At 40.1% G+C, this 17,381-nt stretch overlaps 1 protein-coding gene across 1 annotated transcript; it reads left to right on the forward strand.

Moving 5' to 3' along the window:
- Window positions 1-1,097: 1,097 nt before the first annotated feature.
- On the forward strand, window positions 1,098-6,815 carry LOC107788477 (uncharacterized). Its single transcript, XM_016610159.2, has 7 exons — window positions 1,098-1,463; window positions 1,703-1,744; window positions 4,461-4,543; window positions 4,645-4,746; window positions 4,847-5,061; window positions 5,798-5,892; window positions 5,970-6,815. The coding sequence occupies exons 1-7, from the start codon at window positions 1,322-1,324 to the stop codon at window positions 6,221-6,223; spliced, it is 933 nt and encodes a 310-aa protein (XP_016465645.1). The 5' UTR covers window positions 1,098-1,321; the 3' UTR covers window positions 6,224-6,815.
- The last annotated feature ends 10,566 nt before the right edge of the window (window positions 6,816-17,381 follow it).

The raw sequence follows: 17,381 nt of genomic DNA on the forward strand, positions 1-17,381 counted from the left end.
TTGGCCTCTTGAGAAACTTGACCAAACATGCTATTAACCTCGAAAACAAATTCATAGCGGTAGAAGCCGACTTTATTAGGGAATGTTTTATCCTTCAAAGATATTTCTGTGTGAGTCCAAATTTAATTAGACTCTATTTCAGACACCGAATACCGAAGTGAAAATCAAAAAAAGAATTAAGACACTAACGGAGTGTTAAAATATTGATTTGAAGAGTCTTTCAACGGAAATATTAAATTTTCCTCACAAATCTTAGATTTCCATAACTAAATAAAAGTCTAACTTAGTTCTAATAGCCCACATGGCCAAGCTACAAAAATTAGCTTATTTTGATAAGTGTTTTTTTTCAAAAGTATTTTTAGTGAGAAACAGTTTGTGTTTGGCTAATTAATTTGAAAAACACTTATGAACAACAATTAGTATATGACCAAACTTTTAAAAACTACTTCTAAATGTATTTTTGCCAAAATTATTTTTCAAAAAAGTGCTTTTGGAGAAAAACTAATTTTTTTTGCTTGTCCTCAAAAATATTTTTTTTGTCTTTCAAAAGTTTGGCCAAACACTTCAACTTTGAAAAAAAAAATACTTTTTTTATTGGAAAAATTTGGCCAAACAGGCTATTAGTTCCCCACTCAACTTCCAATTTTTTTTTTTTCAATTTCGACTTTTCTTTCACATTCAATTTCAACAAAATATTCCAAACACCTGCTAAAATCCTGGAATGAAATAGGAATTGAGGTTAGAAAAGGTAGTTAGAGTAATTAGTTTTACAAGTAATTGTAAATTCTATTATAAATCAATCTTAATCTATATATTTCTTGTATATAACGTATAAATAACTAAATAAATAAATATATATAATATATATATTTTCAATTATTATTTTAAAAGCGATCATAAAAAGTAAGCCCGGGATTGCGACTTGGAAGTCATCTTGGAGTGTTGTACTCCGGGAGAAAAATAAATAAACAAAAAAAGGAAAAGAATGTACTTTTTAAATTAAAAGAAAAAACCGCCACTGTTTTCACACTTTTGACGTCGCACGTGCGAGAGTTGAAAATGGTCACTGTTTTCTTCTGGGTTTCAGACACGTCTTTGATTGATTCTGCTGCTGACTCCAGACTGTACATTGTTCAGGGAAAAAAACACTACATTTCTCACACACTTCAAAGTTTACAACTTTGAGAAGAAAAACAAAAGAAAAAGAGCAATCTTTCACTTTCTTATTCTGTTCTTGAATTTGTATTTGATGATTTAATTCATGACCATGTAGATAAAGGGTGTTTGAATATACAATAAAGTTTTGATTTTTATAAGAAAAATGAGTGTTTCTATAAGTGTAATGACCTTTAATCTTCTTGAAGATCAGCCAGAAGACAGTCCAAATTCATGGGAAAAGAGGAAAGATTTGTGCATAAGTGTTATTACTAGTTATTCTCCTATGATTCTCTGTACCCAACAAGGTTTGAATACTGTGTTTTTTTGTCTCTATTTTGAAGTGGATCTTGATTGGTTTTGTGCTTTTTGCTCAAATGTGTGATTTGGGGTTGTTTTGATTTTGTGATTTGATTTATGGGGTTTGTGTTTTTTTTTGCAATTTTTCGCCTTTTGGTGTAGATATAAGGAAATATTATGAAAAATGGATGGTCTTTTGTTTAATCAATGTTTGATTTATTAATATTTTGCTTGTGTTTGTATTTAGGTGTGAAGTCACAGTTGGACTATCTTCAGCAGTGCTTGCAAGGTAACTTTTCTGATAATTTTTTTCATTTTCATTATCTGTTCACTTTTTAGGGAAAGAATTGGTTATTTTGCTTTTATGAGGAATTGTTTCAAATTGTCTACATGATTGTGCTCCTTAGAATCAAATAACTATGAGTCTGGGGTAATGTTGCAGCTAATGTAGCTAGCTCAAATTTGAAGATGTTTGTAATCAACTTTTCTGGTTTTTCTTTGTTTGTGAAATATTCACAAAATGGTTGCCTGAAACGGATGTCAGTTTGACGAGGTGTCGTTGCCAGGACGGAGCTAGCCTTTGGGTTACGGGTTCGGCTGAAGCCAGTAGCTTTGGTCCAAACCCTGTATTTGTCTTAAGAAATATAACCCAATAATTTAAGAAAGACTAGAGTCTCGAACCCGTAAGCTTCAAATCCTGACTCTTCCTTTGGTCGTTGCTTCGAGCTTATGTCATGTAAAGAATGTGCATCCGTATATGGACCAGACTTTAGTTGTTATTGTTCAAAGATGATACGAAGACTAAGAGATTGAGCATTTCTTAATCAAGGAAGAGCTTGTGGATAATTAGAAGTTTTGGCCTTAAACAATAAGTAGCTCGGATAAGCAAGCACAGTTGGCAAGTCATAAATATCATCCTATTCTCGTTTTCTTCACTACAAGTACATACGTTAAATGAGGATGTAGTATTCAATGAGGTGGTGTGTTTAGAAAGCTGCTCATACTGTTTCAGGATAGGATATTGCTTCACTTTTCTTTGATCTTCTTCTGATGATTGTTCGTCTCATTTTTTAAAAATGGTGGTTAGGTAAAAGTAACATCTGATGAACTGCAGAGTGGTATACACGCATCCTATATCTTGGTAAACTAGTTTTTCAGATCATCATTCCGCTTCCATTAAACTTAGGCCTTACAGCAATATATCACCTCAACTTCGGTTCGCAAAATTTTACTGTCTTGCATCTTCGCCTATTGACAACTTTGAGAATGATTGTTTAAAAAGAAAACTTGGGGTACTACGCTTAATGTTTATTATGGAATGGTTGGTTGGAGAGAAATAGATGGATTTTTTTGGGGAAGACGTGATGTTGAATAGATTCAGGCCGCTGTTTATTCTAGCATTATGTTGATGGAGCTAGGATAAGTATATCTCCTCACATTTTGATCTGTGAACCTGCGCGGATGAGCTAAGACTATTTTCTGTCGTGCTGACTTCTTATGAAGATAGCACGGTCACTGCCCTTTTCGTTTATCTCCTGATTTTGTTTGGCATCTCCACTTTGACATTAATGGAACTAATACTATCACATATCCATAAAAATGAATATTTTATTTATAGAAAAGTGCCCCTTTCTTCTCTGAGTAAATACAGCTCAAACCTCCTTTAGATCCTCCTTGTAATATTTTCTCATTGCTATACCAACTCTTTGAACTGCCTTTTTGTTTTCTCAAACTTCTTTCACAATTTTGAATACTGCTTCTGGTTGTACGTCAGTGGAAAGGAAAGGGGAGTCTTCTCCAAAAAAATAAAAATAAAATTTGAAACAAATATAAGCAGAGATAGTTATGAGGTTAATGAAGGATAGGAATATTTATTTCTGGAATCTGGATGCGAGGCCATTAAATGTATATATCACTTGGAAGATGTTGAGCTGGCAGTATGGTTTTTTATCTGAAGGTTCCAAAGAAATGAGTTCAGCCTCTGAGCTGCAGTCGAGGTGTGTTAGTTGATATTTATCCAAAAAACTCCAGTTTTTGAGACTTGAAAAATCTAAGGCTTTCAACTTAGTTATATGTTGGTTTTAGGCAGCACTGCATTTGCAAATTCTGGACAGGAGAGAGTAGGAGGCAAAGACACGATGGTGTATTGAATAATAGGCATTAGGATCGTACATATCCTATTTCTCGAGCTGTAGGCACTACATGTCCTTGACTTAAAAGAATGAGGAGGAATGTAGGGAGAGAAAAGGAATTGAAACAGGGTGGTCCTACATGCTATTGTGCAAACTGAGATAAAAACAAGAAAGATAATAGGAAAGAAAGAGTTAAAGCTACAAAATTTGTTCCTAAATGATGTTTGTGTTCATGTTGTTTATGTGGAATAGATGAAGGATTTTCTTCAAGCACTATCATCATTGCCTCCTAAAGTGATGTTCCTGTATGATAATTGATAGATATGAGCTATAGTGACTAGAGTAGCTTTATGAATCTTTCAAGTACCTTCTGCCCCCAAGGCTTTTGTTCAACGGCAAAGGGTAGTATAGCAGGGGATGTGTGATAGACGAACATCACGAGTTTGAAATTTGGCTGTTGCAAGTCTAGTAGTTAGGTGGAGAAAAGTAGACGGGTGGGGGCCAATTATCCCGAGTTTTGAAGTTGAAACAACAGATTTCTTGGTCATCGAAAAACGACTCTTGAGTATGTTCGTCCTTCTTTTATGATTACTGAATATCATGTGTAATCTTACCTAGCTTACTTTATTCATAAAAAATAGGATGCTGCATTTTACAATACATTGTTCACATTCAATATAAGGGAGTTATTCATGTGTCTTACGTATTAGAAAGGTGTATTTAATACTTGTTTTTATTTTATTGATTAAGTATTAAAGAGCTGCATTTGTATTTTTCGTTTTCCCTTTGGAGTGCTAATGTTCGTGCTGTAGAAGCCTAGAAGGAGTCAATGTTTGGTCTCTTATTTTCGAATCTGTCTTATTTTGTGACTAGGTTACGAACAGTTTGGAATTTCACGGAAAGGAGCTGAAGACACTTCTGATCAACACTGTACCATTTTTTATGACAAGGACAAGGTTTTCCCCTCTAAAGAATCATTCTTCCTTCTGTAATCTTTGTAAGGGTCAAGCGAACCGTTTCATACATTTTATCTTAGTTCATCTGGTTTTGATTGAAGGTCGAGCTTTTAGAAGGGGGAACGTTTTGGTTGTCTGAATCACCTTCGGTGCCCGGAAGCATGTCTTGGGGTTCTACAGTACCGTGCACTGCAACGTGGGCAATATCCTTTTAATCTTTTTAATTTAGCTGTCTTTTCACCTTTACTTGTTCTTTGACTGCATGGGATATTGAGTGCTTTGTTCCCTTGACAAATAGTGTACACATTCCAGCTTAAAGGAGTTGAGCCACCAGGTTTTTCATTTCAGATTGTTAATACAACAATGGATGAATTCAGTCCCCGTGCTCGAAGGCGAGGTGCTTTGCTCACCTGGCAGCATATTGCATCCTTACCGCCTAGCTTACCCGTCGTGTACTGTGGAGGATTTAACACCCAAAAGGAATCCACTACGGGCCGTTTTCTTCTTGGGAGATCTAGGTAATAATGCTGTTGCCGTTTAATATCTACTGTATCACTTCTGTTATATCATTGTTACAGTACCTTGGTTGCTGATATTCTGTTATTCATGACCTTGAGCTTGCAATGACTACTAAACTGGTTGCTTTTCCAATTAGACGGTGTGTTTCTGCCTAAAATTTTAAATACCCTAACATGGGATATATTGGAAAAGTTTTAATTTGACAACGACTAACTAACGAACTGGTAGGATTTTTTGCAAGGCCACGTTAATCTATTGAACATAATATGCAAATGCTTAATGTTGTCTCTTCCAATTAAGTAATTGGGATTATATTAATTGAAGTATCAAATGTGAAATGTAGTGTGAAATTGATTGCTCTTCAGAAAATAGTTAAATTTAGGAAAGAGTCTAGGACATTATTAATTACTGTATGTGTAATATTAGAAGTTAGAACAATAACCCCAGTGGACACATTGGTCCAGAAATTTGTCAATATTCAGTTATTGTTCTGGAACCTATGTAGTTTTAAGGTATCATATTGTGTCGTGTGAAGCTTCACTTTTTCATTTTTATGACCATGGATTATTACTTTATCAGAAGAACGAAGTAAATAAACTAGCAGGGCAAGCTATAGTGTGAAATGACATCACGATTTTACTTGCTTGGTTCTATATATGAGCTAAAATGCTTGGACTAAAACACAATATAGAAAATTAAGGAGAAATATATGGATTGATATGTTCTATTTGTCAGAGAGCATGGAGTTGTTGGTGATATGAGAGACGCTTGGCCCAATGCTCGTGTGAGGAAAAATGTATCCCTTATACGGACGTATCATGGATTCAAAGGTTTTGTTATCCTCCCACTGCTATATTAATTTCCGATACATGAGAGACCTATGAAAATCACCATTTGATTCTATCAGGTACGAAGCAGGGACCTCTTGAGTTCCTCAAGTTAGTATTCCGAGCACTTTGTCTGTGCTGGGATCGTCAAACTCAGGATCTACATGTGGACTGGATCCTTTTCCGAGGCAGATCTCTAATTCCGGTCTCGTTTGTGGTGGTGAACGACAACATCGATGGCTTTTATCCTTCGTCCCATTATCCTGTATTCACTGAGTTCATGCTTCCTCGGTCAGTGAGGCTGATCGAAGCATCCCCTGAAAACGGAAGCTAAACTATTCCTTACGGAAGTTTTCTCCATTTCACTTTTGTGCATTGTTATTTATTGATTGATTTTTTCGTTTAGTTGCTGGTTTATCTTTGTTTATATAAGGATCTAAGGGATGCCAAATTGGAAGATATGGCTACGAAAGTATTCACCAGTCTTTCATTCCCTTACTGTATCAAAGTTGTTTAAAGCTCTGACCGTTCAATTCTCTGAGATAAATTGAATGGTTTATTTGAAGGGGAGCCTTGGAGCAACGATAAAGTTGTCTCGGTGTGACTTATAGGTTACGGGTTCAAGCCATGGAAGCAGTCGCTAATGCTTGCATTAGGGTAGGCTGTCTACATCACACCCCTTGGGAGTAGCCCTTCCTCATGCCCCACGTGAACGCTGGATGCATTGTGCATCAATCTGTCCAAACTTGAAGCCCCAAAGTTGAATAATATATTTGTAATCTTTCTTTTAAGTTGATGGATGTAACATGGGTGGTTTTCTTGGTTTTTGAATTCCTTTTGGAACATGTTAACTGAATTTCTAGTTGTTCAGTGAACTGATGTAACTTGTTTCATGCAGTAAAATATAGATTCTATGACTTAATTAAGACAGATGTTTTTACCGTATCAGTGTTGTTTAACATAACAAAAATAGCATACCCAAGAGTATTCACATAAGTGGGGTATGGAGAAGGTAGTATGTAGGTGGATCTTACTCCTACCTTGTGAATGTCGAAAAGTTATTTCCGGTAGACCCTTAACTCAAGAAAAGCATAATCTTAGTAGTAATGACAAAGAACTACGGAAAAAGAAGCAGTAAGAACAGTTAGAAAAATAATAGAACCAAAGCAAATGAAAATACATGTAGTAATAATGTTTTCTAACATATGATACCAATTAATGTATATCGTAGAAATCTATATGTGGTTATCTTATAAGTAAGTTTGTATACGGGTAGAAACGGGGTTAGAGTTTTCCCCGATGAAGGAACAAAGGGAAGCACGATTCGACGTGATTATAATCGAGGCCCAAGAACTCCGTGAAAGATGAATGATGTATCTGAGATCGAGCATGATGAAATAACGGACCCAGACCAAGTATAGCTTTTGGACCTCGGGAAACACGGAGAGCATTTATGCATGACGAGTAGGGGGTCGCAATGTTCGGCCTCAACCGGATATTACGGCGCGAATCCCGTCCAATATCAATTGCGGATCGACATGTACCGGGGAAAGAAGATTTTTACCTTATTTAGACTTGTACTAGGACTAAAATTTCCCTACTATATAAAGGGGAATATTTCTTTCATTTGAACACATTGTGGCACGCAAATCAAAGCAATAAAAGTTTATTTTTGTCTTCTAGCTATTGTTCAAAGTATTCTTTATTTGTCCTCTTCTTTACTCGTGACCGAGCTTGTACTGAAGGTCGGATCGAGGATGAATCTCACTATTCAACTTAATATCAGGCTTGATCATCACATCGCGATTGATTTGATAATTTATTTTATCTTTAATCTATTTACTTGTGTTCTTAATTATTCGTATCGAATTAAATCACATATCCTTTAAACCACACACGAATTTAATTATTACTCATTTTTGGAGGTAAACAGTTTGGCGCCCACCGTTGGGCTAAGGATAATAGTGGTGATTTGATACAAATCTGCATAATACACCATATTTTACGCTTGTTCTTTGAAATTTTGATTCTAGGGTAGCCTAAGGATGTCAAACTCTCAGTCTGCTCACTTGAACGTTGACGCTGAGTCAGGCCATCATGATGAGAATAATAACGTGATGCCTAGCAATGATGTGCCTCATGTCGATCCCAAAGGTTTCCTAGCCACCGATCCAGTCGATGCTCGAAAGTGGCCATCAACATCAATTTACCAACTAATCTCGAAAACAGCGTTTGCGGGAGACTCCGGCCAGCGGCTCGAGAAGCGCCCGAAGGTGAAGGTGATGGGGTGAGCCTGCGATTGATTTTTGAAATGTTACAGGCTCAACAAACAGCGATAGCACAACTGCAAAAGCAAAGCCACGCCCCTAACAGGGTCGAGCCCGAACAGTCCCGGGAAAATACTCGAAGGGATGAACATGTTGCCATGGAACCGGGTGAAGTCAGGCCCGGGGAAACTTCCGAGGTGATGAAGATGCTCGAAGCATTACGGGTGGAGTCAGGCGAGAAAAAGATCAAGGCCAACGACAAGAAGGTGGAAACGTATAACTCCAGGGTCAATCAAATCCCGGGAGCACCTCCGATGTTGAAGGGACCGGACTTCAAAAAGTTTATTCAGAAGTCTTTCCCCCTGAGCGCGGCACCAAAGCCGATCCCGAAGAGGTTTCGTATGCCCGACATTCCCAAGTATAATGGGACCACAAATCCAAATGAGCATGTAGCATCCTACACATGCGCGATCAAAGGGAATGACTTGGAAAACGATGAAATCGAGTCGGTGTTGCTGAAAATATTTGGGGAAACCTTGTCCAAGGGGCGATGATATGGTATCACAACTTGCCTCCGAATTCTATCGACTCGTTTTCTATGCTTGCAGATGCGTTCGTAAAGGCCCATGCCGGGGCCATCAAGGTCGAGACCAGGAAGTCAGACCTTTTCAAGGTCAAACAGAGGGATAACGAGATGCTCAGGGAGTTCGTGTCGAGGTTCCAGATGGAACGGATGGATCTGCCACTAGTTGTGGATGATTGGGACGTTCAGACATTTACTCAAGGGCTCAACCCCCGAAGTTTCGTGGCCTCTCAACATCTAAAGCAAAACTTGGTGGAGTACCCAGCAGTCACCTGGGCCAACGTCCACAACAGATATCAGTCGAAGATAAGGGTCGAAGACGACAAACTTGGGGCCTCTTCTGGATTTGTTTACCCAATCAGAACTGTAACGACCCGACCGGTCGTTTTGAGTATTACAACCATGTTTCCCCCATTTACTGCTCAATTTATGCTTTACAGTTGTTATGTGACTTGCCGGGGTGATTGGTTCGGGTCCTGTGAGGTTTTGGAATGAATTGGAATACTTAGTTTAAATGTTTAAAGCTTAAGTTAAAATAGCGACCGGATGCCGACTTAAGTGTAAACGACCCCGGAATAGAGTTTTGATGATTCCAATAGCTCCGTATAATGATTTTGGACTTAGGAGCGTGTCCGAAAATTATTTGAAAGCCCGTAGCTAAATTAGGCTTGGAATGGCGAAAAATAGAAATTTAAATTTGGAAATTTGACCGGGGAGTTGACTTTTTGTTATCGGAGTCGGAATCCAATTTTGAAAATTTTCATAGATCCGTTATGCCATTTATGACTTGTGTGCAAAATTTTAGGTCAATCGGAATTGAATTAATAGGTTTCGGCATCGAATGTAGAAGCTGGAATTCGTTAGTTTTGTTAAGTTTGAATTGGGGTGTGATTTGTGATTTTAGCGTTGTTTGATGTGACTTGAGTCTTCGACTAAGTTCGTATGATGTTTTAGAACTTGATGGTATATTTGATTGAGGTCCCGGGGGCCTCGGGTGAGTTTCGGATGGTTAACAGATCAAATTCGGACTTAGAACAAAATTGGAAACCTGTTGCCATCTGATGTAATCGCACCTGCGGAAATTGGCTCGCACGTGCGACACCATAGGTGCGCAAGGAGCATCGCAGAAGCGACCAAGGCTGGGGAGGACGAAGGTCGCAGGTGCGAAGAGTTTTCCGCACCTGCGTGGTCGCAAGTGCGGTGAGGGGTTCGCAGAAGCGCACCCGCAGGTGCGGGATTTTGAACGCAGGTGCAGAGTTGGGGGAAATAAGTGGCTTCCGCAAAAGCGGAAAAATGCACCGCAGAAGAAGTTCCGCAGGTGCGGATAGAGGGTCGCATGTGCGAGAAGCCTGGACAGAATGCTAATAACAGAGGAGTTCGGGATTTTTGTCATTTTTGACATTTCCAACACGGATTGAGGCGATTTTTGAGCGAGAATTCACGGAAAAACTTGAGGTAAGTCACTTGTGATCATTTCTACTCCATAATATTGAATTATCATCGAATATTCCGACTAGAATACGTGTTTTAGAGGTGTAAATCAGAAATTTGGACCTAGGGATTTGGAAATAAGATTTAATGATTTTGAGGTTTGGTTGATGTCGAAATTTGGTAAAATTTGCATGGTTAGACTCATGGTTGAACGGGTATTCATATATTGTAACTTTTGCTGGATTTCGAGATGTGGGCCCCACAGGCGTATTTTCAAATGGAATCAATTCCTATAATTTGTATTGACAAAATTGAATTATTTGTGACTAGATTTGAGGCGTTTGGAGACCGATTCGCGAGGCAAAGGCATAGCAGAATAAAGAATTTCTTGGTGTGAGGTAAGTAACAGTTCTAAATTTGGTCTTGAGGGTATGAAACCCCGGATTATGTGTTATGTCATCGGTTTTGAGGTGACACACATGCTAGGTGACGGGCGTGTGGGCGAGCACCGTAGGAATTATGACGTGGTCAAATTTCATGGAACTGTGTAGTTGAGTATTATGTTGTTATCTTTACATTCTCTATGTAGTAGAGAAATTGAACCACAAATCATGTTTAGATTATGTGTTGGCATTGTAGGGACCCACATAGGTCGTGTACATGTTGAACTATCTGCTAAATTGTTGTTTTGTACTCAGTCACAGTTTACTTGTTTATTTTATCTCCGTCTCTATTGTTCATTATTGATGCATCATATCATCATTGTTTGGGCTGATTTTCATGATTATTGAGAGCCCGAGAGACTGGAGAGATTTATGACTGAGTGAGGCCGAGGGTCTGATTGTGAGATATTATACTATAGCACGTGAGTTGTCCATGCGGATCCATATATTATACTATAACACGTGAGTTGTCCGTGCGAATCCATATATTATACTATAGCACGTGAGTTGTCCATGCAGCACGTGAGTTGTCCGTGCAGCACGTGACTTGTCCGTGCGGATCCAGATATTGATACTATAGCACGTGAGTTGTTCGTGCACCATGCGAGTTGTCCGTGCAGATTATAGCGCTTGGGCTGAAGGATCCCCTCCGGAGTCTGTACACACCCCCAGTGAGCGCAAGTACCTACTGAGTGCGAGTGCTGAGTGCTGAGTGCTGAGTGAATGGAATGGCTGAGTGACTGTGGTCCTGAGATGATGCATTTTATTTCATTATTGTTGCACTTCAACTCTCTTATACCACTATTTTGAAAATTTCTGAGAGATATTATCTTACGTTTCAGTTGAACTTGACATGAAATTACTGTTTTGGTATTAAATGTTGAACTTGAAAGCATGCCTACCTTGTTATGTTGGAAATTACTGTAATTGGACTCAGCTGTGAAGCTCGTTACTACTTTCAGTTCTTTATTTATTATTGTTACTTGATGAGTTGGTTGTACTCATACTACACCCTGCACTTCGGGTGCAGATCCAGGTGTTCCCGGACACAGTGAGTGTTGATTTCTTCGCACAGTTGATTATCCAGAGATTCTGAGGTAGCTGCCAGTGTTTCGCATACCTTGTCTCTCCTTCCTTATCTTCTTAATTACTATATTTGGTCTCAGACTATTATAGACCATATTTTCCAGACTTGTGATGTATAGATGCTCATGTCCTCTATGACACCCCGATAGTTGGGAATTCCGCATTATGTTTTGGATTTTCTATCCTGGTTATAAGAACTTTTACTATTAAAACTACTTTAAATTCATTTTTGTTAAAAGTGTTAGAAATATTTGGGAGAAATCGTCTTGCCTAGTACCATGTTAGGCGCCATCACGACAGGTTAGGATTTTGGGTCATGAGAAGAATTGATGACAAATCTAAGAGAACCATTGATCATGAGCTGAGGCCGGTCCGAGATCGATATCAACCGTACAGTACGGATCGGAGGCGAAGTAGATCCGGGCGCCACCCGAAAAGGAACGAGAAGAGGAATGATCGAGCACCGAGCGGCCGGGGCATGATGAGCAAAAGCAGGTTTGACATGCCGCTTGGGAATAGGGAGGCACCAAGATTATCAGAGTATAATTTCAACGTGGACGTTGCAAGCATAGTGTCAGCCATAGGGCATATCAAAGAGACCAAGTGGCCCTGACCGTTGTAGTCTGACCCTACCCAGAGAGATCCTAATTTGATGTGTAAGTACCACGACACTCACGGTCACAGGACCGAAGATTGCCGACAGTTAAGGGAAGAAGTTGATCGGTTGTCCAACAATGGGCACCTTCGAGAATTCCTAAGTAAGCGAGCCAAAAACTACTTCAGAAACAGGGACACCAACAAACAGGTCGAACAAGAGGAGCCTCAGCACGTAATCAACATGATCATTGGGGGAGTCGATGTACACCAAGGGCTGATGATCAAACGCACTAAAGTGTCTATCGCGAGATAAAAATGCAGCCGGGATTACGTCCAAGAGGGTGCTATCTCGTTCAACGACGAATATGCCGAGGGCATCATCGAGGGTCGTAGAGCAACTGAGGTTATAGGATCAAATCGTACCGGTGGTCCGGGTATTGAATGGATTTAACATGGCATGCGAGACCACGAAAGGTGAGATAACTTTACGGGTAAACACTGTCGGGACCACCCAAGAAACAAAGCTCTACGTGATTGAAGGGTATATGAGGTACAACGCTTTGTTTGGAAGGCCATGCGTCTACAACATGAGGGCGGTACCTTCAACCTTACACCAAAAGCTAAAATTTCCCACTCCAGGAGGAGTCAAAACGGTCTATAGAGAACAACCGGTCTCAAGGGAAACGTTCGCAGCCGATAAAGTGATCCCAGTGCCCGCGGTCTCAACATCAAAAATCGCGGAGCCGACAAAAAAAGAAGAAACTAAATATCAATCAATGATGTTGGCCTCAGCCAATCCGGAAAAACAAAAAGAGCACGGAGCGGACGATGGGGACGATTACAGTGTCCCGAGATCATTCATAGCACCCGATGACACCGATTCCACCAAATCGATGATCGAAGAGTTGGAGAAAGTTATATTGATCGAGCACCTACCAGATCGAAAGGTATACCTGGGCACGGGGTTAACCATGGAGCTCAGGAAAATTTTATTGATTTTCTTAAAGCTAATGCCGATTGTTTTTCCTGGTCCCATCTAGACATGACAGGGATCCCACCGGAGGTAACCATTCACAAGTTAATCTTGGATCCAAAGTTTCATCCGGTTAAGAAGAAGAGAAGGCCACAGTCCGAGATCAAACACACATTTATCAAGGACGAGGTATCCAAATTTCTGAAAATAGAAAATAAACTGAGGATATGTGTATATTATAACGATCTAAACAAGGCGAGTCCAAGGATTCTTTCCCTTTGCCTAACATCGATCGAATGATCGACGCGATGGCCGGACATGAGATACTCAGTTTTCTCAATGCCTACTCCGGGTACAACTAAATTTGGATGGACCCGGACGATCAAGAAAAGACTTCTTTCATAACCAAATTCGGTACCTACTGCTATAACATAATGTTGTTCGGATTAAAGAATGTCGGTGCCACATACCAACGCCTAGTCAATTGGATGTTCGAAGAATAAATAGGAAAATCAATGGAAGTTTATATTGATGATTTGTTGGTTAAGTCCCTAGGAGCAGAGGACCATTTGAAAAATTTGCAGGAAACCTTCAACATATTGAGAAAGTACAACATGAAACTAAACTCGGAGAAGTGTGCATTTGGGGTCAGCTCAGGCAAGTTTCTCGGATTCATGGTATCCAATTGGCGAATATAGATCAACCCCGACAAAATAAAGGCCATAGAGGATATCACCGTAGTCGACAACAATCAAGGTAGTACAAAGACTGACCGAGCGGATAGCAGCGTTGGGCCGGTTTATCTCGAGATCATCGGATAAGAGTGATACGAGTCATCAGTTCTTCTCAAAGAAAAACTTCTCTTGGACTTCGGGATGCACGGTAGATTTGGAAGAACTCAAGTGATACCTATCGAGCCCCCCTTGCTACACACTCTGAAGGCAGACGAACAGTTGTACCTCTACTTGGCAGTTTTCAAGGTGGCGGTGAGTGGTGTCCTAGTCCGGGAGGAAGAAGGTACATAATTTCCTATTTATTATGTTAGTAGAACCCTAGGCTATGCCGAAATAAGGTATCCTCACTTAGAAAAATTAGCGCTCGCCTTACTAAGTGTTTCTAAGAAATTAAAACCGTACTTTCAATGCCACCCTATATGTGTCGTTACCTCTTACCCGCTGAGGAATGTCATGCATAATCCCGAGCTCTCGGGACGGCTGGCCAAATGGGTCATAGAGATTAGTAGGTACGATATTGAGTACAAACCCCGGAATGCCATAAAATCGCAGATTTTGGCAAACTTTGTGGCCGATTTTATGTCGGCCTTGATGTCCGAGGTCGAAAGGGAATTGTTGCTCGCTTCGGGGACTAGCTTGGGGATCTGGACCCTATTCACGAATGGTGCCTCCAATGCAAAAGGGTCTGGGCTCGATATCGTATTAAAACCACCTGCGGGTAACATAATTAGACAGTCCATTAGAACTGTAAAATTGACTAACAATGAAGCCGAGTATGAAACTATGATTGGAGGTCTAGAACTAGATAAGTGATGAGCTTAAAATTAAATATTTATGCCCGCCTTGTGTCTTTGATTTGGTTGATTCGATAGAGATTTGGGTCTACTATGTTTCCTTTCAGTCCATGTGGTGCAGAGGGGATCAATGGACGAATAGTGCACTAAGTGGGAAGAAAACAAGTTGAGCAAGAAGAAATTTGCGTGCGCGGCCACGTATGAGCAATCCCAAACGCACACCTGAGCGTGCAAGTGCCACAGAAGTCCGCTAGAGGTGAGTGTCCATGAGCGTGGTCACATTCCCAAGTGCGCGGTCGCGCACATCCGTTTCTGGGAATTCTAGGCAGGCCTATTTTTGTAAATTTGGAGGCATCCTTTTGACCTATATGAAGCCTAGCTCATCCCAAAACTAGGTATCTGGGATTTTGAAGCAACGTTTGGAGAGAAGAAGTCAAGGAAACAACATAGACTCTAAATGCTTCATCCGAATCATTCAATACGAAAGTTTGTTTGAATTTGTGGGTTGTAATGTTTTCTTGTTCTCTTAATACTCTTGTGATGAACAACTTCTCCACTATGGAGTAATCTTTCTTAGGGTTATTGCCGGATATTGTGACTTGACTATTGTTTTGGGTTTGCTTTCTGTTAGTTGCTTGAATTCGTTGAATGATTTTCTATTTGAATTGCATTGTTAATTTTGGTTTTACTTTAATCGAACGAGAAGTGTTGCTGCAATTCGCATTGTGTTATCTTGTTTGGGTTGATTTCACGACTCTCATAGGTAATCGAAAGAGCTTGTAGAGTTATCAATTGACCCAATTTAGAAGAATAGTCGAGAGACGTTCTTCGTAAGATCATTCATTCAACGTATTCTTGCATATGTTCACAACACGTATCATTAGGATGTTTAGCGAACTCAAATTAATTCGGAAGAAGAATTTGTATCCTTAAGATAGCCTAATCATCTGTTGAAGTCGAAAGAGTCAATAGAAGTTAAGAGTGAACTTAGCACATAGTTATCCAGAATAATAGTTGATCATATATTTTGTCAAAGCCCTTATTTCTCACATTAATATTCAATCGTTGCTACTTAGTCACCCAATTTGCATTATTCATTCACAATTGATAATCTTAGTTTTTCCTCTTAGTTAGTTAATAACTCAAAATCAAAGGTTTATTTTCCTGAATAGTGGTAACCTGAAGATTTATTTGACCATTATTTAAACCAATCCTTGTAGAGAAGATTTAATAACTATACTATCTTTGACTAGTGAGCCTAAGTTTTATACACCGATTTTGCGCTCATCACTAAGAGCCTCGAGGCCGAAGTGATCGAAGCCATATGTGACTCTCTCCTTGTTGTAAATCAAGTCAACGAAACGTTCGAAGTAAAAAAGTAACCGATGCGGAGGTACTTAGACAAATTGTAGGTGACCCTACACCAATTCAAGGAATGGACTCTGCAACACGTACCTCGCGATCAAAATAGTGAGGCCGATGCACTGGCCAACTTGGGGTCGTTTGTCGACTCCGATGAATTTGATTCGGGGTAGTGGTACAGTTGATGAACTCGGTTGTAGAAGAAGGACACACCGAGGTAAACTCGATAAGTTTGACTTGGCATTGGAGGAACAAATACATAGACTACCTGAAGACAGGAAAATTGTCATCGGATCCCAAGGAATCGAAAGCCCTGCGCACCAAAGCTGTCAGGTTCATCTTGGTCGAGGGGAAATTGTTTAGAAGATCCTTCTTCGGCCCACTAGATAGGTGCTTGGGTCTGGGAGAGACTGAATAAGCCATGGGAGAGTTCCATGAGGGCACTTGTGGGAACCAATCGGGGGCAGAATCCTTGGTTCGGCAGTTAATCAGAGCTGGTTATTACTAGAATGAAATGGAGAAAGATGCGAAAGACTTCGTACGGAAATGCAACGAGTGTCAAGGACACGCCCCAATGATTCATCAACCTAGAGAGATGCTTCACCTGGTCCGAGATGAACATCATTGGTTCCCTGCCATGGGTGCCCGGTAAAGACCAATACATACTACGCATGCCCGATTATTTTTCCAAATGGGTCGAGGCTCAGGCATTTGAGAAGGTCCGGGTGAAAGAGGTCATCGACTTCATATAGGATCACATAATATGTCGATTTGGGATACCGTCCAAGATCGTTTGCGACAATAGAAAACAATTTGTCGGCAACAAGGTAAGTAAGTTTTCGAAGACCACAAAATCAAAATGATATTATCAACACCTTACCACGCTAGTGGGAACGGCAAGCGGAATCGACGAACAAAATTATACTCCAAAACTTAAAAAATAAATTGACCGATTCGAAAGGAAAGTGGAAGGAAATCTTGCCCGAGGTCTTGTGGGCATACCGAACGACTTCGAAGTCGAGTACTGGAGCAATCCCGTTCTCTCTAGTATACGAAGAGGAAGCCTTTATACCGGTCAAGGTAGGGGAACCGAGCCCCATGTTACAGTATGCTACCAAAATATCAAACGGCGAGGCCATGACCACGAGCCTGGAATTATTAGACGAAAGGCATGAAGCCGTCCTGGTCCGGTTGGCCGCCCAGAAGCAGCGAGTAGGGAGGT

The sequence above is a fragment of the Nicotiana tabacum genome, chromosome 18 (genome assembly GCF_000715075.1).
Source record: "Nicotiana tabacum cultivar K326 chromosome 18, ASM71507v2, whole genome shotgun sequence".
NCBI lineage: Eukaryota > Viridiplantae > Streptophyta > Magnoliopsida > Solanales > Solanaceae > Nicotiana > Nicotiana tabacum.

Bases quoted from the DNA above. Each gene is read 5' to 3' on its own strand.
- LOC107788477 (XM_016610159.2), top strand. From the start codon at position 1,322: ATGAGTGTTTCTATAAGTGTAATGACCTTTAATCTTCTTGAAGATCAG. The intron at 5,062-5,797 runs GTAATAATGCTG...TCTATTTGTCAG, and splicing joins TTTCTTCTTGGGAGATCTAG to AGAGCATGGAGTTGTTGGTG. The intron at 5,893-5,969 runs GTTTTGTTATCC...TGATTCTATCAG, and splicing joins GACGTATCATGGATTCAAAG to GTACGAAGCAGGGACCTCTT.